The sequence below is a fragment of the Lathamus discolor genome, chromosome 1 (assembly GCF_037157495.1).
Source record: "Lathamus discolor isolate bLatDis1 chromosome 1, bLatDis1.hap1, whole genome shotgun sequence".
Taxonomy (NCBI): domain Eukaryota; kingdom Metazoa; phylum Chordata; class Aves; order Psittaciformes; family Psittacidae; genus Lathamus; species Lathamus discolor.
The window spans coordinates 149,638,836-149,666,289 of record NC_088884.1 but is presented as its reverse complement, the minus strand read 5'-3'; the positions used below and the strand labels follow the sequence as shown (position 1 = coordinate 149,666,289).

The 27,454-nt window shown below is 42.6% G+C and overlaps 1 protein-coding gene across 2 annotated transcripts; it reads right to left on the bottom strand.

Annotated features, from left to right (window-relative positions):
• Positions 1-12,295: 12,295 nt before the first annotated feature.
• Positions 12,296-14,550, bottom strand: FGFBP1 (fibroblast growth factor binding protein 1). Of its 2 annotated transcripts, none has more exons than XM_065665295.1 (2): positions 14,409-14,550; positions 12,296-13,394 (listed from the first exon to the last, which is right to left on the bottom strand). In XM_065665295.1, exon 2 carries the CDS (start codon positions 13,367-13,369, stop codon positions 12,653-12,655), a length of 717 nt encoding a protein of 238 aa, XP_065521367.1. In that variant the 5' UTR covers positions 13,370-13,394; positions 14,409-14,550; the 3' UTR covers positions 12,296-12,652. The 2 variants fall into 2 exon arrangements, with proteins under 2 accessions (XP_065521367.1, XP_065521368.1); XM_065665296.1 differs by having other exon boundaries at positions 12,296-13,390.
• Between the last annotated feature and the right edge of the window lie 12,904 nt (positions 14,551-27,454).

The following is a 27,454-nucleotide window of genomic DNA, read 5'->3' as shown; positions in this document are numbered from 1 at the left end:
CCCAAAGAATATGTAAGCATTTAAAAAGGTCAGTGTTTGGACAAATGTAAACTCTAGAAGGCTTCACCCTGCACACTGCAGCTGAAACTGCAGAGGAGAGTAGGATGAGCCAGCTTCTCTGACTGCATCCCCATTTAGCACCCAGCAATGCCCTCCAAACACCCACATTTTTGTGATGCTCAGCAGATGCAGGGAATTTAAATCCAAACTCAGTGCTTGAACGAAATAATACAAATTTATTGGTAGTACACATGTATTGCTAATTATGATGGCGGACTAGCATAATAAAGATATAAGGAGCTTGTACTATTGTAATTATTATTTTCCCTGTCACAGATATAGTATCTCAACACAGGCCTCAACAAAACTACAGTCCTTGTTACCAACTGAAACAGAACAAACTGTTCCCTTAGAGAACATTGTTTCTTGGGATGTTCCTGCCTGTAAAATTCACATGACAGCCTCAGGTAAAGGCTCTTTCCTGGCAGGTTTCTGGCAACAGTACTATGGAAATGGAGGCTAAGTAATGTTGGATTTTGGCCCATTGGCTTCAGCTTTAGCTTTTTAGTTTTCTGCAGACAGGATCAACATCAGCAGGTTCTATGGACAATATGCTGTTTGTAAGCTGTGGGGTTATTTTATGCATTTTGGTAAGTCATTGTAGAAATAGCACAGGAATAATAGGAATCCAACCTGTGACCTGTAGGACCTTGGACAACAGCACACATCAAAAGCATGTGTTTAAATTCCAAGAAGCATTGATAACATCTGCCTTGGTGTCACAGACTCCTAAAGCTGCTGCAGGCTTTTTACTGCTCTCTCTGTCTAATAAAACTACCATACTTGAGTCTGGCTGCAGACAGAATGTGGAATGACAGCAGTATGTCCAGAATTTGTTAACATGCTAAGCATGCACTGTTTTCCTTCAGCTCTGTTTAAACTACTAGATGTGCTGAATCCTACGTAAATGTCTGAAATCCTGGACAACATTTCTTGATGAGAAAACAGGTGAGGTTCAAGCAAGACCACACACATCGCCCTTACAGTTTATTTACCTAAATGAACATCAAGCTGCAACACATTCTTCTTTTCCCCTGTCCTCATAGTATTTATTATAACAGGTTTCTGCTCTATTAGTAGCAAACAAGGTATTCACCATCATCATATAGCCCTTGTGGTTGAGAATGACTGCGCAGGGCTGCTGGTGAGCTAAACCCATGCTGTCAGCAGCACTGCCCAGCATGACCATTACTGTTGCTCTGGTGCTGGTCATGATTTCCCACCTTATTCTTGCCCCAGGTTTGACCACTGCTGATCCGAAATGCCAACAGCTTTCCTCATCAGGGAACTCTGTACTTCTGCCTGTAACTAAGCACTGCAAAGATCTGGCTAGTATATTATATGCAAACACGTCCCTCATATATCCTGAGGCACTTCGTCTTTCTTCATTACTAGATGGTATATAATGAATGCACAATGAATTATTGTAGGCTTTTGACTAAACTGAAGTCTTAGGCATGACTGAATATTTCAATCCACATTTGATACGCATCTTCTTATAATTGTTCATTCAACAAAATGTCTAGCAGCAGGTATCATTACTTGATCTTACTGTTTCATTATTGTTGTTCTTGATTCTTCCAGAATTCTGGGCAAAGGCTGATTTGTTACATGTACACCTTTGTGATAACTGTGGAGTATTCTGACAGCATTTAAGCTTCATTCGTGTCTTCCCTACAGTGGCAAGCACAAGGGAAGTTCAGCTATAAGGCATCTGAAAGGGACTCACCTCCACCTGTGGGAGCTTCCTTGGAGCATTGTGTTTTGTCTCTAAGGCAAGATGGATGCTGCAGACCTGCTCAGCTGTCAACACAGCCTAGAAATCTAAAACAGCAGTGGGGCCAAGGAATTTATTTCTTCAGTGCAATGTACAGATTTGAGTGCTTTAAATGTGGATGTAAAAGACATAAAACTTTGTGAATTGTACAAAAAATTGAAGTCACTACATGTTCATTTTAAAAGTTTGCGCACACTGGCGGCCAGGATTGACAGCTTGTTTCATTTGCTGCACCCATTGCTTGTAGATTTCAAGATGTTGATCACGAAAGAGGCACATGAATTTCCTTGTGGGTGGAAAAGAGTATTTGTCACTGTTTTTCCAAGCAGCATCTCCCCTTGCAGCTCAGCAGCAACAATGAATTCATCAGACACACTTCACCGCGTACTAGCATCTCAGTGCAAGATTTCTTCAAATCTCAGTGAAGCAAGGTAGTTTCTGGAAAGAGCGAAGAAAGCAATGTTCATATGTGCTGCTTGTTGCCAGACAGATGCACACCCAGTGTGCAATAAATCAACTTGGCACAAGAGGTGCAAGAGTGATTCTTCTTCTACAGTGATGTCCAACAAAGGTTTCTTTTATACCTCCAGGCTGGAGCCCCTGAGGCCTCTGACTGGTTTGCACTGCCGTGCACTGCTCAGACGGTGCCCATTATTTGTTGTTTCCTGTGCACCAGCAGTATGTGTGTTTTGTGACTTAGTACTCTGTATTGTGAAATGGCACACAGTAAAAGGAGCACCACACATCCTCCATGAAAGCTCTGAAGCATAATTCAGCTACCTCTAACTCATCAGCTGAAGGATCAAATCCAAAGACTCACAGATTTCATGAAAATATATTTCCTTATGCCATTCTAAGTTCAGAGGTCAAGTTTTAGACCCTATTTGTTGACTTATGAGGACCAGAGGCATTTGGAAACACTTATCACTCCCAATAAGGGAGAGAAAATACGACCATAAGGTTATCTAGACTCAGAAATGTTTCTAACAAACAACAGATATGTTGTAGTCTCTTGCTTGTCTGCAATTGGTAGATGAAATATGAGGTGACTATGATGAGCAGTAACTCATCAGAGCTGGTTGCAGTAGCAAGAACATTTATACTAGTGGGAACATGCCTCAAAAAAATATTTCAAGTGTTACTACAAACAATGAAATCTGTTCCTTTCTGTACTAAAATTATGAATGATATTGTAACATAACAGCAGCCATTGGATGGGACTATTGCTCACTACCAGTGATCAGTCTGAGCTCTGGGCTGCAAGGGAATGGCAACCCTAAGAACTTTCTATCATCAATAAAAATCAGGAGCCAGCCCAAAATTAGAGTAACCCTCTGTGATAACTGGATGTCCCAGTCACTAAACCAGGCAGAACGAAAACACAATCCTTTCAGGCACACAACCATCTTACATAGTGTATATGATTTATGTAAGCATTTAATTTTAAGCTGCCTTCTTCCATACATTTCTATTCATGTGTCTGGTTATATAATCTAGCAAAAATGTTTTTAAGATGCCCAGAATTTTAAGTTGATTAATTTTGCTTATAAATTAAACTGTTCAGTTGATTTAGCAATAGATTGTCCACTAGGCTGATAGTTTTAACAGGGCAGTTGGAGTAAATTTATAGACTGGCTTTGCATTACATACCAGTTCTTCCAGAATCTAGAAACTGGTAGGATTCCCACTTCATGATTGTTCATATTCCTTATGTTCAGCCGTACGGAGCCTCATAAACACTGAGAGAAGCCGATGGAAGTGTTGACATTTTGAATTCTTGGAGAGGGTAGGTGCAGGTGGAAGTCTTTCAGGATTTACATGTGCCATTGGGACAGACTGATCAGAAGTTACAGTGAAATTGCCAGCTGCTGGCCTCTTGTAATCATGGTACACCTGAGTGCCATTCTGTGGTGACCTCAAGAAATGAACACGAAATCAGTAAATTCTGAAGCCAAATAAATACTTAATATAAGTCCTAGGTCAGGTTGCTCATTGTGAAGGCCTTATGACTCATTGAGCTGTGCCTTGTTTCCCTGCACAAAGCTGGATTTCTCTCCATATGAATGAAAATCTTTGGTATCCTGTTATTTCTTTTGCGCCCTGATGACTTTGATTAATAATAGTAATGCAGAAGAAAGATTTATTACAGCACCTGGCCAGCATTCTGCATATGTATGAAACGTGGCTAGGTTTTGTTTAGCGTGTTCTAAGAAAGTGAATCTTCCTGGGATATGTAGCAGAACGTATTCCAGCTGTACAGAAATCATGAGAGGCAATTATCTTTAGAACTGCCAAAGACACTTACAGACAGATGATGGCTTCATTTGCTTTGCAGGGTTTTGATCTTTTTGTTGGTTAGGTCACACCCAGAAGAGCTTTCAACTTCTCCAAAAACTGTATTTCAGTAATCAGAAAACATAAAAAAGAGACTATTGGTCAGTTCTATTGAGTCTGCATTCTGCTCCCGCATAGCCCCCAAACTGTTCCCGTTGTCCGAACTTGAGCCATAGAGAAGTTTCTATCGTTCCTGCAGCAATGCCCACTTTGGTTTTCTCCTTTCACAGAATCACAGAATCCCAAGGGTTGGAAGGGACCTAAAAAGATCATCTAGTCCAACCCCCCTGCAAGAGCAGGGTAACCTACAGTACATCACACAGGAACTTGTCCAGGCGGGCCTTGAATATCTCCAGTGTAGGAGACTCCACAACCCCCCTGGGCAGCCTGTTCCAGTGCTCTGTCACTCTTACAGTAAAGAAGTTCTTCCTGATGTTAACGTGGAACTTCCTATGTTCCAGTTTACACCCATTGCCCCTTGTCCTATCACTGGTCCTATTCATCTTACTATTTGAATCCTGAAAGACAGAGCCTCTACCTTTCTCTAAAATTTCCTCACATGTATATTGCCAGGGAAAGTAACAGTGTGCTATTTATCCGGGCAGAACAAAGCTGGTGACTCTACAAATGCCATTCTCAATTAATTCTACAGGCTGTCCGAATGAAGAGCTGGTAGCAACTCCTTGTGTCACACAATTATCTAACAAGGCAACATTAGGAAGTCAATATTCCGTTCTACATGGACTAGCTGTTCTCTCAAACTGGGTATTTCAGGCAAATATAAGAGAGAAAGGTATGACCAAACCAATCATCAATTGATACCCCATTATCAAAGTAGAAGATTTATTACTTAGAAACACTGTTCAGTATATTAGCAGCCACCATGAACAGGCTTGAGCTACATATTCCTGGAAACTGACGAGCACCAGGTCAGATACATATCCACTAAGTACTGGTGCGATCGTATTCACTGGAGTGTTTGCTGAACTTGTATGCAGCAGCTGTGTCTTGTACTCATGAAGAAGCCTAAAAGACATGGCCTAAAAGACGTGACCTAAAAGACCGTAGAAAGAAAGAGCTGTTGGTAGATGTTGTTTGTGCTACTTTCTCCTTTGGGACTGCTTTCAGTTGTTCAATTAATTCTATTTGGCAGCACTTAATTACTTGGCCACCTCTGACTTACTGGTCAATAGTAAATTACTGTAGCTATTTCAAAGAATAAAATTAATCCTAACTAGAGGCCAAATTTACTTCTTAGTAGTACTTAAGTCCAGAGGAGCTCCATTAGTATTGACCCGACATGTCACTGAGAGTACCGTTCTTCTATAAATCGGAGGACCCGAGGAGGAAAACACAGGACCTCTCAATGAATAAAAATACACAGTTTTCAAATGCCAAATTCAACATTCATTTGGCAAGAGATTGAAGGGTGATATGAAGACTGGTGCTTGGTAGGAAGGTGAGTTAGTTTTCATCTCTAGTAAATCTTGCCTCGATTCCGAAGACTGAAGCAGATATATTAGCTCTACTTTTGCCAGGAGGAAGCAGAGGGCACATTCAGGTAAGCCATTCAGACATGACCCAGTATCATCAGCTCAAAACAGAGGTCTAAATTCAGGCACTAGGGTAACATTAGTGCTGCAATACCAGGTATAAAATAATAAATAATACTTTAAAGAAAGAATGCCTACAGTTTTTAAGGAAAGGGCTCAAAAAGCAAACAGCGCCTGCCAGCTGATGAGTTTGTAACCATTCACCAAACACCACTAAACCTGCTTTAATACAATTCTGGTTTAGGGGGTTTGTTTCATTTTGATTTGGTTGGTCGAGTTGTTTTTTTTTCATATGCCCCTGACTCATACTTCAGCTGTGCTTCCAGAGGAAGAAGACATAAACCTGTGTGCTGTGCTTCTGGAGTGATCCTGGTTTACATCCATCTTCTGTTCTGCCATTGCCACAAAGACCTGTAAAATAAATTAGTGCTTGAATATCCTCCTGAAGATAAGAGCGATGTCACAAAAGAAATGTGTAAGAGCAGAGGCTCCCAGCTAAACACTAGCAGCTTTTGAAAAGGGAAACTCCACTGGAACTTTGCTCAGAAATATACTCCAGCTAGATGAGGAAAAACTGCATACTCCGGTTCTGAAAAGTCTTTTTTGATGCAATGACAGGTTTTTGGTTTACTTTTGGTAATAAAATTACTCTGTTAAAATAGGTCTTTCTTCTATTTTTTTCCTTTATTTCTTTTTCTGCATAACCATAGACTCACAGAATGGTTTGGTTTGGAAGGGACATTAAAGATCATCTACTTCCAAGCTCTCTGCCATGGACAGGAGCACCTTCCACTGGACCAGGTTGCTCAAAGCCCCATCCAACCTGGCCTTGAACACTTCCAGAGATGGAGCAGCCACAACTTCTCTGGGTAACCTGTGCCAGTGCCTCACCACCCTCATAGTGAAGAGTTTCTTCCTAGTATCTAATCTTAATCTCCCTCTTTCAGTTCATGCCTGCAGGAAAAAGAGGCAAGACACGAAATTCCCTGGAAGCTTGCACTGCAGAGAAGAATCATGGAAGCAGCTAGGTTGGAAAAGACTTTTCATGTCATCAAGTCCAACATATCCTACTAAACCATTTAACAAAGGACCTCATCCACATGTTTTTTGAACACTTCCACTGCAGCCATCCTTTAGAAAACCCTTTTACAAGGAAGAAGGCTGCCATAGCATATACATCTGTACGGATCTGGCTGCTGTGCAGTAGTCTGAAAGCAGCCCCAGCTATTCTGGGCATCACACCACCTCTAGAATGACTCTAGAAACCATATCTCCTTCAGGCAACAGATGTAAAGGTAATTCACATGATTTGAGTAATATTCTATTATCCAAGCACACTCATTACATATAATTATTGCACGTATTATGGATGCATAGAATACATTCCTGCTACAGATAATATTGTAATTCCTGGATTTTAAGATTCATCTTAACATCAAACGTTCTGGCTGGCTGGAACAACCCTCCTTGTCTTTGGCACACACAAAGCACCACAGAGTGCTCATATGTGCGCATTCACAGACAGTTTTGAACATGTTGCAGGCTCTCATTATACAACAAAGTCCCTTTGATGTGTCTGACTGTTGCTTGGAAATCAGTGTGAGACTTCCATGGTCCATGGGGAGCTTCAGGTGAATTAAGTGCATCATTTCTACACAGGGCCTGGTATGATCAGTGGCTGAGGCAGCAACTGATGGGAAGCAGCAACTTGATAGCAAGTCTTCGCAGTTTTTCCATTTGGTCATTATCACTTATTTGTCTTAAAACAGCTATTCCTAGTGGGATCGATAAGCAACTTTGGACGTTCTAGTAGCTTGATACAACACATACTTTACATGGATAGTGACATATTTCTGGAGAAGTCTGTTCCATGTATCCTTGTTAAAGAGATAAGGATCCTAGCACATCCTTTTCTGCTAGTAGAAACCAACAGATAAAAAGCCCTGTGACATGGCCAGTCTTTATGTGTGATCCTGCATTGTCTCACTGTGGTAATGGCAATGGAAGGAGCAAGTGAGGCACCTTTATATCAGTTCAAAACCTCTAGGTATTCAGTGCCTGGTAGCTCTAACCTTACTAGGATTCATGCACTTTCCCTTCTCTTTTCTGACTCTTGAAAGAGAGGTTATTACTGCAGCTGAGGTTCAAAGTTCTGCTTATCTTTCAAGGGAGAGAGCAGAAAGAAGCTCAAAGATGCTAGAACATGGGTACCAACAGCAGTCTTGAGACCCACAGGATTAGTTATACCGTTTGTGGTGCTAACAGGCAGGAGCCATGCATATTGCAGTCAGCGACTGTATTGCAAGGAACCTCTGCAAGCTAGAACCTGCTGGATTTCCTATCCTTGAAGCAATTTTTTTTTTCCATTTGATCGATTCCCAGAGTGGTATCACTCTTGGAAACAGCCTACAGGAACAAACAATGTAATACATTGGAAAGGAATGAAAACCAGGCAAAGGTATGGGTGAGGTGCAGCAGCTACCAGCAAGTACTGAGCTGCCTTGCTCAGGGCAGCATCTGAAAAACTAAGGTAAAGGGGGAAAGGGAGTGGAATTTATTATCCAGGTTCAGCTATGTCTACATAGATTGAGCACGGCAGTGTAAAATGTGTTGTCTGAACACACAGTCTCAGCTATGGTTGGTCAAATTCAGGTGGGGTGATATCAGGCGGTAGGTACTCATTGGTCCCCTTGGGGGAGAAAAGAAAGGTGGAGCACTCGTGGGGCTTCCTCAAGTTGAAAGGTTGAGTCACTCAGCTCTATTCTGCTACAAGTAGTCATGCAATGAATGAGATTAGATACGTAACCTGTACTGATGCCGGAGTGGTAGATGAATAAAGGAGGTTGCAAAAGTAACAGAAATTTATTCAAATGAAATAGGGTCTGAAAGTGAGTAGAAAATACACTGCATAAAATAATAAAAGCTCCAAAGTTAAAGGAGCTGAAATGTTACAGACTCAGCACTTCATTGCCAGAGCTGTTTGCTGGGCATTAACAGTGTCTCCCCATTTTTGAGTGAATAGGAAGATACATGTAAAATTTTCTAGGTAAGACTGTCATATGTTAGGAGATAACTTTGAAAAAGCTCTTAGCTTCCACATTTTTCCTTCCTCTTAAAAAAAATATAAAATCCTTTTTTTTTTTGGCTCTCCAAATTTTGAGAATTTGTGGGAGTTTGTGGAGGTTGAGTCCTCCCAAAAAGATCATCCATAGTTTAAAGCAGGTACCAAAGTACAAATATTCCATACTACAAGAGCAGGGAAACTCTGAAACTTCCTTGTCTCTGAAGCTATACCAAGCTTCCTATCTTCAAAAGCCCTATGCTTCTTTCCAAATAAATATTCAACTTGCAATAGCCATGGTATAGTCATGTCTGAAGAAACAAACTGTATTTCCTAGAAGGCGAGACACTTTTTCCCAGAGATATTCCTAATAATTTTAAAATACATAGAAGTTAGCAGGACATTTTCAAGAAGAACTACATGCAGTTCTTGTGCGGAATGATCTAATCAAGAGGTATGAGAAGGGGGCTGCTGGAAATCTGAAGATTTCTATTTGGTTCCTGGTTCAGCCACTGATTTTCTCATTTGCCCAGGTGTAAAAAGGGGCTGATTTTTCCCCATCTCAGGTTGACACTAAGAAAGCTGAGATCCTTGCGTTTTCAGCATGGTAGGACACAGGACTTGGGCTGCACAGACATAATTTAAACCCATTCACTGTCCTCCTTCACTATGTTCCTGCTTGCTCTGCTATAGAAGGTGTCAGAAAAGTCACTACCGCCTTTATTCCAAGTTATTCAAACATGAAGTTCTGACACAGTGACAACTGGTGCATTGCAGGAAAAGAGCCACAGAATAGAGCTCGGCTTTTTCATGATGACCACAGCTCCTAAAATGAAGAATGCCAGGAAAGGTTCTATTTATCCTACCCAGCTTGACTCCAGAAGCACCAAAGTTGTACTGACCTAATTGACTCTGTAACTGCGCTGAAGAAAGCGATTCACATGTAGCTTCCGTCAGTGATTGCTCTGTAGATACAGGACTGAAACACAAGGCTTAGTAAGTGCAATGAGATCTTGGATGCACTTCACCATAAACTTGTGGTTTCTGCAATTATGGAAAAAGCTGTGCACGAAAGTAGACTCCAGATACATTTGCCTCAGACCCTGCTATTCCAAAATGTGCCTTTCTGGAGAACAGCCAAAATGACATACCCATGGGAATTTAAAATCCCACCCTTTGGCTGAGAGAGTTTTGAGATCTGCACTCTCACTTTAGCCCACCTTCTGATGAGAAAGGCTGCAGAGATATATCCTTCCTCTCCTGATGCTCCACACTGTCCTGTAGGATACTGGCACAATTGCATGCATCACAGGTGAAAGGCACCCAGGAACTGCTGAGATGAAGCATGTTTCCTTGCTGCAAAGAGGCATACGTGAAGATAAGAATTCGTCCTGAAAGAAAACAAGACAATGATACAGCAGAAATCTAATGCAACCCTGGAGAGAAGGATGCAGGTCCAACACATGGGTCCAAGCGCTGACGGTCCTGCAACTCAGGGATGTAATTCACAGCTCTGGAATCCCAGGCTGGAACTTGCTCTGGGATATGTCACTGGCTTGCTGTGCCTGGCTGGATGGCAGCCACAGGAAGGGCAATGCCTCCTGGCAACTCCGAGCAGCCAGATCAGCTCAGGAAACAAAGTACTTAGGACTGAACATTTTCTAAGACATCTGAAGCAACCGGACCTCTTACACCAGGACTCATTGTGATCTGGGACTGTTATACTGGTGTCCATATATTCATAACTAATTGCTGCAGTGCATGACTGCTTGAGACAAATGTGTGCTCCTAATTCCCCCTTTGCATCTTTTGACTTTCTTATCACAATGAGCTCCTAATGGGAGGTGGTGTAGGCCAACACACAAGGGGTCCAGCAGCTGGAACTCACCTGCACTTGTAGCATTCATGTATCTACCTTATTATTAAGGAGCTGGTAGGTGGTTTTCCACCCTGCTTGGCACCAGAATGGCTGTGTCTTCCAGCCTCCACAGGAGTTAGCATTGATTCCTGTTTTTACTGGAATGAATTTATTCTGCACAGCCCGGTGTTTCCACAGGACGTGCAGAGGCTGGAACTTCAGTATGAAGAACTTGCTTCATTTTTGCCACTCAGACTTGGTAAAATAAGGCTGAATCCCTCTCAAACACAGCTTGCCTGACTAATAGCAGCATCCCACACTCAAGATATTACGTAGAGATCACAATATTGTAAGTAGCAAAATAATGCAAATGAATATGCTATGAAGTACTTATGAGAGCCTTCTGAATGCTGCCCACCTTAAAATACTGTGGTTAATGCCTGAGCTGATGCCATGCCTTCTTCCTCACTCTGCCAAAATCATTTAAACCCTGTGTAAGAAAACTTGACCACTACTAACAAGCAAAAAACAGAAAAGCTGTGTGTTAGGTGGCACTTTCCTCTCTTATTGAGGACTTCCATCTACATTTAAGAATTATTGGTAAGTTAATTCTTCATTGCAAAGAAAATACTACATGATATTAAATATTGGCAAGGGCTTTTATTGCTGTAACAACAAGACAGAGTAACACTAAAATGCCCTCCCCAAACATGCTCATTTAAATAAAGAGTACATGTGAGAGTGATGGAAAAGCAAAAAGAGGCAGGAGGGGAGTTACTCATAACTACCCACCTAAAAGATATTCTCTCAAATATTCCAGCAATGAGATAACTACAAAAGGAATAGGCTGTATTTTCTCCAGAAACAGAACTATTGGTTTAATTTGCCTGGGGAAATTATAATTCATGAAAGTTCAAGTTTCTCCAAGTGGAACACTATGGTAGAAAACCATCCTTCCTAGCCCAGAGCCACTGGAAAAGCACATCTTGTGTATTCCATTTCCTCCAGCTTGGGTTTCAAAAGCTAGTAAAGGTCAGTTGTCATTAGTTAGCTTTACGTTTTCTAAAATCTCTGTTCTTGCAGAGTTTGGATTTCTCCTTTTCAAAAACACTGATGAAGTTCAATGAATAGAAAAGTATCAGTGCTATCTGTACATAAAAATATGTACGAGTTCTACACTTCCAAAGAATGCAGGGCAATGTTGAGCACAAGTGCTTTAGCTGCTCAAGTAAGGGTTTTGATCCTGGGCCTATGTACAAGCTATATGAGTGATTTTATCTCTGCAGCTCTGTTTACCTGCCAGAAAATGTGTAATATGCACTTCATACTATAGGAGAAAAGAGAGAACCAAAGTTTGCAAAGTCTGGTGACGTCCCTTGATGATACTGGAAAGCTGAAGCTCTCTAAAATTATGGAGAAAATCTGGAAATCTTGTCTCCCTTCATTATCAGGATGACAACAAACTAACGATAATGTAGTTCCCTAACAAAATGTTGCTTACACTGCCTGAGACAGCTGAAGTCCAGAAAGCTGCGGAAGTCTTTTAAAAACTGCTTTATAAGCAACACTGCCTGCATCCTGTGAGAGGTCAATCTTTGACAAAAGCTTTCTTAGCGCTTACAGAGAAACCAAGTTAAACAGAGAGAGAGAACATTTTGAATATGTTTTGAAGTTTATTTTTCTGAACAATTTTCATGTCAAAGATATGGTACATAACCAGGAAGTGCATAGCACTGAATTCGTCACTTTGGCTAGCACAGCTCAAAGAGGGGCAAGGAGGTTACTTGTATACTTGTGGGCAGCAGGTGTAACATCTATTGGTAACACTTGTGTAGCAATCTATGTGCAAATAATACCTATAACATCTTCAACTATGTGTATATACAAAATCAGAAAAATATATTCACTTTTTTCTTATATACACTATATAACATGAGAATGAAATCTGTAGTTTGCAGTAACTTATATGAGACCGGGCTTCCATGACTCAGAGCTTTATAAACACTTCCTCAGCACTTTTTGTCTTGGACCATTGTGATAAAAAAGTTGCAGAGAGAAAGAAAGCCTTCTGGACAGTATTCTTCAGCCACCTTTTTCTGATCAATGTAATCGATGTCTTCTACACAGTCTTCAGGGCTGTGTTCTGGCTTTTTTTCAGTCACAGGGACAGTTGGTGGAGTCTGAACAACTTCTGTTGCGTGATGCATCGTGTTCCCATTTGCAGGAGCCACTGATGTTAGTAGGCTTGAGCGGGTCAGCTTGAGATGAGCACTTCGTGGGCCTTTTCTACATACTTTAGATTTTAAGACAGTTTTGGGGTCTTGGCAGATCTGCTTCTGCTTCCTCAGGGATCGGGAGACTTGCTTCCAATAGGATTTCTGGTTTGCTGCATACTGTGCACAGGTGGAAGGGTCTCCAGAGAATTCGCACCAGAACTCACCATTGCTACGCTTGCATTCCACACGCACAGTAGGAGAATTCACGTCGGTCACTGCCCAGGTGCATTCAGCATTTTCTTTGGTTTTAAACTTGCCTTTAGGAGATGATTTCCCTCCTCTTGATTTTCGCCCTTTTTCATTCTCTTGGTTAGGTTCAGTTCGTTTTTTTCCACTGTCTTCTATGCCTTGTCTTCTCTTTTTTCTTTCCTTCTCTCTTTCACAGTTGGTCAGTAGCATCTGGGAGACCAGAATCAGCACACAAAGAAGTCCAAAGCTTTTGATCCTCATGGTCTCTGTGTTGCTTGTTATCTGCCTTCAAAACAAACAAAGACATTCACTTAATGCTGGACTCCATTTGACAGTTGCAGTATTTCAGACATGGTATTACACTGCTCTTTATACCCATTAAAAAGATGTTACCAGCAAAATCCTCTGTCTTTTCTTAAGATAATACCTGGTTTCTACAACCATTACGTATTATCTTTGAGAACTGCAGATGGCTGTGGAGTAAGTCCTGTCGCAGTTACTTCATTATCTATGCAATGTGGAACAGAAGCTAGTCACTCCCAGGACATGCTACAGCCCAGTGACTAAGGTACCTTGATTAAAATCTCTTCTGCAGTCAGAGAAGGAATTTGAACCTGGGTTTTGTCAGTCATCTCAGATGGATATCTTAAGTTACAGCATACAAAGCAGTTGTGGTTCCCGTGATCTCCCATTTTATAAATGGCACATAAGTGATTTTGACTTCAGCCTCTGGTTATTTTTCAAAAATATGCCACACAGAAAGGAAACCATTTGGTTCAAGTTAAGCAAAATTGTATCTTAGGCATCTTGAAAATTGCTTCAATTCCCTGGTAGAATTAGTGGTAGAAAAAACAAGATGGTAGTCTTTCCAGACGCCAAAAAGTAACTATTGATGCATTCTTTGCTGCCTTGCCTGTTAAACAAACAGCATTACCTTTAGCTTTCTGTGGCCAAGTTTCCCTGTTAGAAAGCAGAAAATCATGTGGAGGCATGCTAATAAGGAACCTATTTCAGCACTCAACTATCTGCAAATACCTTTAGTTACAGAAATTTAGAATCTAGGATACATAGCAGCAGATGTGAGCAGGTACTACTCTTGCATTGTTCTTACTTGACTCGCTTCATATCTTATCCTGCACAGAGATTTTCTCTCCATAAAAATCCCTTTAGAGAACATCATGTAGTATTTACAGTTCTGTTGCAATTACAACAATTAATATAATTAAAATAAATAATGATGTAACAGTAGCCTTCTGTTGCAAGCGGAACAGTGCAGAAGTAAGATAACTAAAAGACGTACCTTGCACAGGGCTTGGAGATATCCAAACGCAACTCCTGATCTTCAAAAGACTCGAGAGCTAGTTGTAAAAGCAGCGTGGTATTTATAAAGGCAGAGGCACAACTTCGGGTCTCCGGCAAGTCTATTACAACACAGTAGGATACTCCAGTGCCACGTTCGTTTGCCTCTGACACACCTTCTTGGGAAAGTGCCAGTTCTCATTCTTAGCACTAAAAAAGCAGCAAAACCAGAAGAGCTCTGGTGGAGTACAAGGTGTGCTTGCGCAATTTGCATGTTGCTTTGGCCAAGTCCTTCCCTCTTCATGAGCAATGATAAGAACTTTATTAGATCCTAAGCTTCTCTACAAGAGCTTTTCCCAGGCACTGAAGGATGTATCTTGCAATGATACAGGTTGCACCACGTTGTGTTTAGCAGAGTTTGGGTAGTAGAGTTCACCGATTCTTTGTGAAATTAAGACAATTCCACAATGCATTTCAAAACTACCTTTTGAACACTTTGTTACCTCCTGTCACAGCAACGTACTGGAGAACATTTAAAAATCAATATAACTATGAAGTATTCTGCATTAAGGACAGCATCCATTATGGTGAGATGGTTATGAGTGCAAAGCTCAGAAACAAATTCAAACTACCTGAAAATTAGTGATTCTCTGGGGTCTAAGAGCTGGGATCAACTGCACAGCATGGATTGATCTATGCTCCTCCCTCTCTCTGCCAGCTTTCGCAGATGGAAACAAGCAGGTTACCTCATGAGTTTTCATTATGGGACTATGTTTAATGCATACTAATCTGAAAAAGGTGGTGACAGTGAAAGAACAAGCGTTAGACAAGTTGGGAATGGGTGTCCCTTAGAGAATGGATAGAGCCGCTAGTGACTTTGTAGTTCAATTGTTTAAGGTGGTTTTACTGCAGAAAAGTAAGTGGGACATTTGTTACATATGCTTGGGAAATACAAGATTAAAAGGTGGGATGCCAGAATCAATAAAAGTAGAAATTGGTGTAAGATACAGGCAGGTCTTCCTCTTTGACTCTTTCCCATCAAACAGAAATAGAACAAGAGAAAAGGGACAAAGCTATAAGCAAGGCATTGTCTGGACCGGTTTGGTGATGAAGAGACTGTTAACTTTCTTTAAAACACTCCAGAAGCCAAAAAAAAGGAAGTAAAAGTGTAATTGTGCAGTGCGTGCAGGACAGGAATGTGGGGTCTGATCTGTGTGCTGGGATTATCTCCTTATCTGTGTGTGTTCAGCTACCTTTGATGCTTTTCAATTGACTTCAGCTATCAGATCTGTCTTGTGCACCTTTAATTGGCATGACTTAGTATGAAACTATTCACAACAGTCCCGTAAGTGCGAAAGATTTGTGATTAGCACTGGCAAAGGCTCATGAATAAGGGTAAAATGATTAAAGGATCAGAAAATATTTAACTGTGTGTCAGGAAGAGAATGAGGACAGTGTAAGAGATAAGTAAGAGAGGGATTATCTTGCTTAGGAATCCTAAACTAACACAACATAGCATGCAGAGAATCATCTGAAATATTAGCATTTAGCAGGGTTCCTCGAAACTGCGCAGCTGCACTAATGCGACTATGCGACCTACTAATCAGGGCTAATTACTTTAGGAACAGCATTAAGCCAAAGTGGTGGCTACACTACCTCAGGTTCTGGCTTTAATTCAGGTATGGCTTTGTTATGCCGTATTGCCTTGTGTAAGCATGTAAAAACTGATTTTTTTTGTGACAGATTAGGAGGGCAGTTCAGACGTGTCACAAGAGAGCCCCAAACAGCCAACACCAAACGACCAGCACACACCTACCTCTCTACTGTGGCTGAACAATGTCTACAAGTAAGGAAGAGAGGACGGTTGCAATGCAGAGCAACAGGGTTACAGTGGGGAATTAGGCATTCCTGTCCCAGTTCTGCCACAGACTTTTTCAGACAGTCACTAGGAGATTCCAGATGTTCTTTACCTAGAAAGGTGATGTTCTTGTAGATATTGTGGCAATGATTTTTTGTTGTTGTTTACAAAATACCATTTACTGGTGAAATCAATCACAATGTATAGAAAATATTTAAGCCCTCCATCATTCATCACTTCTAAAATAAACTGTTTTGACAGTTTTGCAAAGCAAAATCGGTTTCAATGGCAGTCTTGGTTCAGCTGCTGATGCTCACTTCAGCATTATTGATGGGACATATCAGCCTAGCCTTCCTACTTCATAAAAATAGGGGAGGACAGGGAGAGAAAAGGCTGCACGAGAGAAGATTTGCCTTTCTGCTGCTTTGATATTCCTTCCCTGAGGCCATGGCAGACTAGAAAAAACATTAACTCTTCCTGTCTTTAGCATGTAGAAACCTCTATAGAGAATTCTGCAGTCAAGTGGTTAGTGATATGGGCGATTACATCTTTGAGATGATCAATCCTGGTCCAGCTAGAATTCTTGCCTTCTTTACTCAGAGTATTTCAAAATCACAGTAAACCAGGATTTACTTATTTTGGTAAGTGAAGTGTCATCTCAGAGGGGGGAGGCTGGCCTGGATACCCTGCAGGTTTTTTGCTATGTCCCCAGAATATCTTTTTGTTTTGTTTTAATTAGACATGAACTGCTGTTTTACGGATGCCCTTTACCTACCTGGGCATGGAGTGTACATTGATACTGTACCCCAGTACAGTGATGATCAATGCTGGGAGTTGCCTCATCAGATGATCAGAACATTTGTTTTCTTCAACTTTCACCTTGAAAAGAAAGTATACACAGTTAAAGTAGGACCTCTGTTTCATAGGTGCTGAATTAGCACTTAATTGTCACTAAATAATTGCTGCAAAACCAAAATGAACACTCTCCTTCATACAGTGGTTATGTGCGAGTGAAACTAACAGCTTAATCATTTTATCCATCATTTGTAGCCCTAGTTTGACTGATTACTTTCTTCATCTACAAATTCAGTAGGTTTTATGTGCAGTGCTATCCTTAATTTACTTGTTGGTATTATGTTGGCAACATTTTGATTAAAATAACCTGAAATTCATTACTGACAATGTGTATTTTATCTTCACCAGAGATCTAACCCTCTTGACTCCCAGCTCATACCTGGCAGTCAGCAGCTGTTAATCTATTACCCAGTTACATATTGAATGCACTTTCACACGCAGTCAGAAAAGGAAGAGTTTGTTTTCAGGCCTGCAGAGTATTGCTTTATCTTGATAGGCAAGACAGCCGCATTTCCAGTAAGTGTCTCTAATTAATTCAAGGAGATCCAAGCCAGTGGTGGAACACAACCATTAGGAACACATTTCTGAGATGATGAGGAAACCCCTCTTGTTTCGTTAGATAATACAGAGGAAAATTCTGTGGAGCACGTGTATACAGGAGACAGAAATCTTTGATGCCAAATGGAGTTTACAGAATGTTTTGCTTTGGCAGGAGGAGGCCTCCTGATTTCAAACAGGGATAGGAGAATTTGAGATGCCTTCTCTCTCTTAATTTTATTGCGAAAGTTGGTGGAATCAACCTTAAAGAAGGTTTGCTTTGATTTTGGAACAATTCAAAGACAGGATTACCCTCTTCTATACAGGGTGTTAAATGCTGATAACAGGATAAAGATAGCTAAGATAAAGAGTTGGTGGAAAACATACACCAATCTAAGCAGGACTTAAGATTTTGGTCCCTGCACATTTGCATCTGATAATGCCACAGAGTCACCAAAGAAGAGATGGGATTTGATAAATACCAAAAAAGAACCCCAAAACCCAAACCCAACCCAAAACCAAAAAAGTAACAGTTTTTTCTTCTTTTGGATGTAGCTTTGACTGAAGACAAAGGCTATATTCTATGAAGAAAAAAACTTTTGGAAGAAAAATCATGTAAAACAGAGGGATGCTATACTGAAGTGCGTGTTTCATACTGATTTTTCCAATATCAGGAAGTACTTAACCTCCGAATGAGAGTTTTATGTATTTTCATTAAATTTTGTCTCTAATGGAAGTTGTCATTTGTCTGCCTCAATAGCAGCTACAGACTGTACAAGCACAATCATTTCTTTGTCCTGTAGCTTTATTTGAGCTGGCTGCCTGCTTGATTTATCAGCATAGATATTCCCTATATTCAGGACGTATCAAGTTGTTTTGACAGCCAGGGGAACCAACTATTGACTAATTGCCATGTTAGCCTGTTAAAACATCTATAGCTTAGAGCAATGCAAGAGCCTGTCTGTCTGACCAGAAAAGCTTCAGCAACACAACCAGACAAAGGATTCCTCTCTTACAGAGAGATAAGATGAGTAAGATAATAAAAAGATGTTATTGTACATCTGCCTGCCATTACACTAGAGTCCACTCAGGGTAACGGCAGTCATGCATATCTGTAAGAAGGAAGAATTTGATACATGACATGAAATCATCAGACTCATATTGCTAAAACACAAGGGACTCTCTTATAGGCAGAGCTGTTTACCAAAAAATTCTTCCAGCTGTCATGGATGCCCAATCTCTCATGAAAGCATTGCACTACGAAATTCCCCATATGCTTATTCAGAGGAGTAGCTGAAAAAAAGTCTTTGCATTAAGGCAATACTGGTAGATTTACTACAGGCAAACGGGTAAAAAATGAGTTTCAGGCCTCTTCTAGTTCTACTCCACCTTCTTGCAAAGATATCTTTTCCTAGTGGGAACTTTAAAAGACCGAGGCACTTGTTCTAGGTTTTTTTCTGGTGTATACACAGTGGTCTCCACTGAATTACTTCCTTTACAGGTGACAAAAATACCAATTGACCCTGTAGAGGTGAAGGCAACCAAGATCACCTGAGGCTACAGTGCTGTTTGGAACATCCAAAATATTGCCTAGATCAGTGGTGCAATTCTACTGCACCTTGGTGTGGTTGCAGACTGATACAGGATGAACATGAATGGAGCTGAAGACGGAGTATGTACAGGCCAAGATGTGGTATATTACAAAGTCAATCTTTCCTAGCTGCTGACCAAAGTTTTGAGGTTGTGTCTGGGCTTCTGTAAACCACATCTGATCTGAACTGATATGATCAACAGTATTTTTTCCAAGGCAGATACAGCAATTGTCTTTCCAAATTTACTTTAAAAAATCAAGTCAACTTAGACTTCTTTTCAAGTTTTTCTCCAATGTAGAGCTAGTCAGAATAGGTGGACTTTCAAAAGTCTGGTTTTGATATCAGTAATAGCTCTGGTCTTTGCCCGTTCTCATAAAGTTTAAAGCTGCTCTGTAAATAAATTAAGCTGTACCAGTAAATATACATGTGCATATATACACAGATGTATTCAAAACAGAGTAAGCACTGAATTGCTTTCTCCCTTCCATTATAGTTGGACGGATCTGCCATAAGAAAGTATATTGTGTGAAGTCTTACGAGTTTACCAGTGCCTGGTAATTCTGTGGGGTTTAGCACTGGTTCCAAGCACAGCAAGATGTTTCTAGCACTTGCTATGAAATAAACACTCATTTCATGTACACTTTTTAAATATAGTGGGAAAATGGAAACACGAACCAAGAAATTGTCCTAGGAAACTGGGAACCAGGAATGGAAAACCACAGACTTTATGGTGTAGGAGACTGTGCTGCGTCTGGCTGGGATGGAATTCGGTTTTTATATCAGCCCATACGGTGCTATGTTTTACATTTGTGACTAGGACAGTGCTAATAACACACTGATGTTTTAGCTATTGCTAAACAGCATCAAGGCCTTCTCTGATCCTGAGTCTGCCCCCTCTCCAGAGAGTAGGCTGCAGGTGGGCAAAAGACTGGAAGGGGGCAGAGTCAGGACCCCAGCTGACCAAAGGGACCTATAGGATATTCCTTACCACGTAATGTTGCATGCAGCAGTAAAACTGGGGGTAGACTTTCCAGAATAGCTGTGACTTGGAGACTGGCTGGGCATCAGCCTTTTTGTGAGAGGTGTAGAATGCATGTCCCTGCATCACTTCGTGTTTTTTCCCCCCCCTCTTCACTTGTTAAGCTGTCTTTATCTTGACCCACATATTGTTCTCTCTTTTGCTCTTCTGATTCTCTCCTGCATCCCACTGAAAAGGAGGGGTGAGTGGCTGTCAGGTGCTCCATTGTTGTCTTGGGTCAACCACCCCAGAGACTTCAATCCTGCAAATAACCAATAGAAATCTTTAATTTTGTGGATTCCAGTTGGAAAGAAACCAACAGGGAGTTCAGTCCATGTGTAGAACTTCCCCTTTGCTAGAAATACTGATGGCCAAGCTACAGGAACAGTGCCTTGCTCCATGCCTCTAAGCCACAAGTTTTCGCAGCAAGGACAACAAGAAGGCACAGTCACACTTATGACACCTCCTTTGTTGATTTAGATTACTATTTTTAGAAGAAACTATTCCAGCTACATGGAAAAAGTAATCTTGGGCTAACACAAGCTATTCCTCTACAAGTCATGTCACCCATCATGGGCTGACCCATGCATTGACATGATTAGCCGTAATGTCTATCCTCTGTAATTTTATGGGTTATCCTTAAAACATAGTATAAGCATTATTTAAATGAACTTGGGCTGTAAGGCTCAAGAGCTCACATATGGAAGAGGCTCTGAAGAGTCCTGCTGAAAACTCAGCAAGTCAGAAGAATGCCTATATAGGTGTACATTTCACAGCTATGCTGTGAACTGGTAGCTCTCAGCATTTTCACCTCTGACATAGGTCTCTGAAGGCACAGAGAAAGGACAAAGAAAATGGACAAATCTCACCTGCCATTTTCATTTTACTGAGATCAACGTGTTTGGATATACAGCGAATAAAAGACATTAACAAAGAAAAAGGTTTCCTGACCTTTCCAGGTTCTAGTGCAACTCATTATGGTTACCAAAAGCTGAAAGGACACACATCCTTCAACATTTATGATAGACTTGGGGTTTGCCTAGTTAACCAAGAGAAGATATGCTCTGACTACATCGTTCTTTCAAACTTGGTGTCTTTCTTGGATCATTTCTAACTCTACAGCTCCTCCATGTGGAGATCGGTAACAAATATGAAATCAGTGGTCCTAAACACCAGGTATTAATACTTTCCTTATTTTTAATAGGTTTGCAGAGGACTAGCAGTATTCTAATTATTTAGTACATTATTTAGAGGCATTCAACCTGTTCAGCCAGAAACCCCATTTTCTGTAACGAGGTGAAAAGCAACGCAGTAGTTCTGCAGATCATGATGCTTCTGCTAATGCTGTGGTGTTACAATTCCAGTTCTAGTTTAAGTTATCACTTTTTCTCTGTTACCACATAAATTACACAAACTACTTTGTTACTCATGTCTAATTCCATTTGTTCCTGTGTGCCTGTATAAGAATCTCACATGTATGTCCTACTTCATGCTATTGGGGAATTCGGGGATTTTTTCCAGTACTTTGGAAAGAGGACCTAAATCCTGGTTAACTAACCCACTGGTTAGGAACAGAGCTGAAGGCCGTATTGAGTAAAGAACAGCCTTCCCATATCCTTTCCCACATTTTCTGTCCACAGCCTCTGGAAACTGAGTCCTAGATTATTCAGTATCTCGTATTATCCGTGTATTGGTGATCACAGAGTCCAAAGGACTTCATTAAACACTAATAAGCACTAGGCTTGGGGCAAACTGTTGTTGTTCAGTAGTGCTTATTAAGAGTGTAGTCAGTCACCAGTCACGATCAATAAGAACTGTCATGACTCTGGATTCATGAATAGTGCGGTTTATTGAAGCAACAGAAACACAGATTCGAATTGCTGTTGATGCATTCACTAACTGTGCTAGTGCTAAAATCCAAAGCTCACCAAGGATTGAGCTCATCTAGATGAAGAAAACAATTGCTAATTCATTTAAGGTAGTTCCCACCTAGTCAGAGGCATAAATTTTGCCCAAGAGGCATCCCTGCTTTGCGGAGGAGAGAGGAGCGAGCCCGTCGACTTGTCTGCAGAGTGGGGCCGTATTCTCATCCTCTCCCATGGAGCAGTTCAAATGCCCAATTTATACTTCTGAGAAGTGGAGATAAGGCCGCGGTCAAATTACCTATTGCTGCCATCACAAACGGGGAGGGAAGAGGAGGGGTGGGGAATTATTATCTGTAAATGAGAGCTAAGAAGAGTTTCAATTACCTTTGGTCAGGCTGCTCCGGGGCTGTGGGACTTGGGAACAGAACCATGAATCATTCACATCACTCCCTCTTCCACCCCACTGAGCAGCCCGTCATCCCCTCCAGGGGGCTGCAACTAACACACCTCGTTTATCCCTTCGCCACATATTTCATGGCCTCAGGTCCCATTCCTACAAGCAGCGCTCACCTTAACCAAGGACTTTTCTGTGTCTCAAGCTCTGCCAGTGAGGAGGGGCACAAGGAGCCAAGAGAGCAGAAACAGGATGCCTGACCCGAACTAGCTGAAGGCATATTCACAGCATATCATGCCCAGTATATAAATCAGAGGGAGTTACCCAGAAGGGACAGATTGCTGCTCAGGGACAGGCTGGTCATCCGTCAGCAGGTGGTGAGCTATTGTACTAAGCATCCCTGCTGTTCATTGTTGTGTTTTTTTCTTCCCCCCTTTTAGTTTTATGTATACCTCTTTGTTATTTCTGTTTTTATGAGTAATAGAATTATACTAAAATCGAATTATTAAACTGTTCTTATTTCAACCTGTGGGTTTTACATTCTTCTGATTCTCCTCCCCATCCCACGCAGGGGAGCAAAAGGGGGTGAGCAGCTGTCCAAGGAGCTGGCAAGAGCAGCCTGGAGCAGCTTCGTGTGAAGTACACTGTGGGCTTGGGCTTGCTGTTCAAGCTTTAATCCAAAAGAACCATTTTCTGGAGTAGAGATTCACTTCTGCCTGGCTTGTGAGGGACAGCAGCACAGCGCCCACAGACTCCATCGCTGTCTTGGCTACGTGCTTGCACATCTCATGATGGAGATGGCCTGAACTGCCAGGGATGAGACCCGGAGGTCGCTGTCTCTTGGCAAAAGCCGCAGGGCTGCAACAGAAGGGGAGAGAACAGAGCTGCAGAGAGCCCGGGGTCTGTGTGTGTGTGTGTGTGTGGAGCGGGAGGCGCAGAGCCCCTGGCTGCACAGGCCCTGCATGGGGCAGTCGGGACTCTGCCCGCACAGGGCTGCTCCTCGCCGTCAGCGCAGCAGCTGGGGCTGGGGCCAGGCTGCCAGAAGTGGGACCGCAAGGGCTGCGGCTCACCGGTGCCGCTGGCACGGCGACCTGAGCGTTCTGCGGGTATGGCAGGCTCTGAGACAGATATTCCCCAGCTGTGCGCCTGTCCTGCTGGAGAGAGCACAAGGGCGCGGGGATGGCACAGACCCACCCCGGTCCCCCGCACCGGTCTCTTCTCCCAGCACCCCACAGCCCCATCGCTCCTTAGGCCATTTCCATCTCGCAGCCAGGGGCTCTGTGGGGCTGAGGTTCAGAGACAGCCACAGGAAAAGTGGGGTCTGAAGGTCCTGCAGGGGCTGTTTGGGAGCCCCCCGTGGATGCTCAAGGTCCCAGGGTGGGGCATGTGAGGGACAGACTTTGTTCCCATGCGTGTACTCGTGTTAAATTTTGGTTTTGTTAAATGCATACCTAGCCCTGTTGAACAGAGCAGCTTCTGTCAAAACACCCGTGCCAGGGGTCCCCTCACACGCTCTTTCCTAACCTTTTGAGGGTGGGTCATGACAGTCTATGTCAGAGAGATGCAAGGAAGTTACCTTTGTATTTCTTTCGTAAACATCCTGAAATCATAGAATCATAGAATAGTTAGGGTTGGAAAGGACCTCAAGATCATCCAGTTCCAACCCCCCTGCCATGGGCAGGGACACTTCACACTAAACCGTCCCACACAAGGCTTCATCCAACCTGGCCTTGAACACCGCCAGGGATGGAGCACTCACAACCTCCCTGGGCAACCAATTCCAGAGCCTCACCACCCTAACAGGAAAGAATTTCCTCCTTATATCCAATCTAAACTTCCCCTGTTTAAGTTTTAACCTGTTACCCCTTGTCCTGTCACTACAGTCCCTCATGAATAGTCCCTCCCCAGCATCTTTATAAGCCCCCTTCAGATACTGGAAGGCTGCTATGAGGTCTGCTATGAAGAAATGTACAAATCTATGCAATATGGAAAAAAATGTCTTATAATATTAAACAACTTCTACAACCGAGAAGCTAACTTCTAGCTGAGTTCGATATTCCTGATGTATTCAGTTTCCCTTTCCAGCTTTACAGGCTGACAAGTGTGATGCGCTTACACAAAGCTGTTGTAGAAGGCACACTAGCAGTTACACTGTTATATGTCTTTTTAAATAGCAAGGTTTATTTTCATTACATTAACTTCCAGGTGAACACAAGATAAAACAAAGACACGATGACGATGTGCAAATTAACTACCTGAGGATTCCCTTCTCAGATGGATTTCTTCCTCTTTCTTACACATTTACAGAGTGCCTTTCTTCTCACAGATGCTAAAAGCAGTTTTGTACACCACTTTCTAGTGCTTGACAATGTATTTCCCTTGCTCATGTAAATGTTGCTGAGTCTGCAAAGGAGTCCGGTACTGCTCTTTGCTACTGGAGTTCAACAAACACGTAGATGTTTAAAAAGGGGCATGATACATCCAATAGAATAATTCATCTGGTGGTAAGGATTTAAGGTACTATTTAGTTTTGGATACCGGATTCTTTCCAAGTAATAAACACTTCTAACACAATCCTCCCCCCAGAACAGAAAGATTAATAGTGAGGAAGAAAAAACAAGTTTGCCTGTTCCATCAGATCCCTGTGATTTATCTGTTGGATTTCATTTGAAGTACGTTCCTGCTGAAGGACACTGCTGCTGCTGATGTGAAATATTTAGCGTTCAATAAAAAGTTTTATAGCTCCCTAAGCTGAAGGAAAACTGTTTCTGATTTTTTTCAGTTGTTAACTCACCCTGAGCCAAGAAGATGTCCAGACGCCATGTGATCAGTATGAAACAAACCCAAAGGTTTTTGAATTGATTCCAACTGCGCAAAAGACTTCAGGCCCGAAAAGGCAAGGGGAAGCAGATGGCTACGGGTGATGTTCCTTGTTGATGCTACTCCATGGCTCTTACCTCTTCTGGTCTGGTATCCTGTGAAAAACATCTCCTGCCATGCCGGTGTAGCCTGCCTTCATGGCAGACAAAATACAGATTTCTAGGGATGGATTTTAACAACAGATCTTGGAACATCTTCCTGATAAGACGAAGTGGAGCAGGACAGGTTAGGCGGACAGAGTGTTCGAGGCAGGTGTTGGGGAAAGATGGAGATCTTGTCTGTTGAACCATGTCTCCAGAGCCTGCTCCAGCATGCACCCCTGGGCAAACCCACCATTCCATGGCCTGAGTTCACCAACATGACGTGAATGACATCGGTGTCCATCCCACTCCGGCTGCAGCCCCTGGCAGGGTCCTGCCAGCTACACCTCCCTGAGCACTGCTGCTCCCAGCTGGACTGGGAGCCAGAATGCCTGCATTCTGCAGAGCAGTCAAAATGCCTGTATCTGCAAACCAGCCTCCTCAGCATCGCCCAGAGCCCCAGCCCAACGCCAGCACTGCTACATGGCCCTGCCACACAGGAGCACACACTGGGGCCATGGACACCTCACTCAGGAGGTGACCCTCACAGGGGCCATGCAACTTTTTCCCCATGCAAAAACAGGCGCTGCTCAAAAACTTGACCCCCAGCTTCAACGATGCTCATCTGAGGCATCAAAGAGCGTTGGTGGTCTCAAGCAACACTTTTGGCACACAGACATGAAAACTCTTCTCCATGCTTTCTCCTGTCACCTTCCCTCACAGACCAGGTCTCCCATGTTATAGCAAGGGCACTAGATAACCTTCCCCACCTGCACACATGAATTTGTGGATTCCCATGTTAGAATCATTGAATGGTCAAGGTTGGAAAGGACCTTAAGACCATCTAGTTCCAGCCCACCTGCCATGGGCAGGGACACCTCACACTAAACCATCCCACCCAAGGCTTCATCCAACCTGGCCTTGAACACTGCCAGGGATGGATCACTCACAACCTCCCTGGGCAACCCATTCCAGTGCCTCACCACCCTAACAGGAAAGAATTTCCTTCTATCTAACCTGAACTTTCCCTGGTTAAGTTTAAACCCATCACCCCTTGTCCTATCGCTACAATCCCTGATGAAGAGCTCCTCTCTGATACACTTGTAGGTCCCCTTCAGATACCGGAAGGCTGCTATGAGGTCTCCACGCAGCCTTCTCTTCTCCAGGCTGAACAGCCCCAACTTTCTTACCCTGACATCATACGGGAGGTGCTCCAGCCTCCTTACCATTCTCCTGGCCTCCTCTGGACTTGCTCCAACAGCTCCATGTCCTTAAGTTAAAGTGTTAACTTTCTGGAGTACAGAAGACAGGATCATCTTAGTGCCTTGGTGACAGCACCCATACAGCCTGTGCCTTCCTTGAAGGGGGTTGAGAGGTAAGAACGGTGGGCTGCACTCCTGCCTGTCTGCCAATAAGGATTTTGGCAGAGGCAGTGGTGAGGCCCCTCTGGCAGAGTTTGGAGCCAAATTCTGCTCACCATTTCCTTTGGCGGGAAGTCTCTGTCCCTCTTATGTTCCTAGGCGAGTTCCTCATTTTATTCCAGCAGCATTTGTGAGGAGGGCCCCCGCACACGGCACATAACGCTGGTAAGACAAATACAGGGGCAACCTATTTCACCATTTCACATTAATTTTTATGGATGGCAGCAGTAGCGACAGAATCATGCAGTTTTCTACATCTGCAGCCAGCAGACCTGAAGGCACACCTCTGTTTCCCTCATGACTACGAGCATTGTAAGGCTCATTGTAAGGCAGCAGCATACCACGGGATGCATGCCTACAGCGAGCTGCTGGTTATGCAAACAGCTTTTGAGGGAGGTGAGGATGGAACATGGACTTGCACTCTGCATCAGGCACCAGCTTTGTGTTTCTCTTGCTCTATTGATACTGTGTTATAGCTACTTAGGAAATTCAGCACCTGGCCTCCGGCCTAATGCTTGTGCAGTTAACTTCGTATACAAGATGTGAA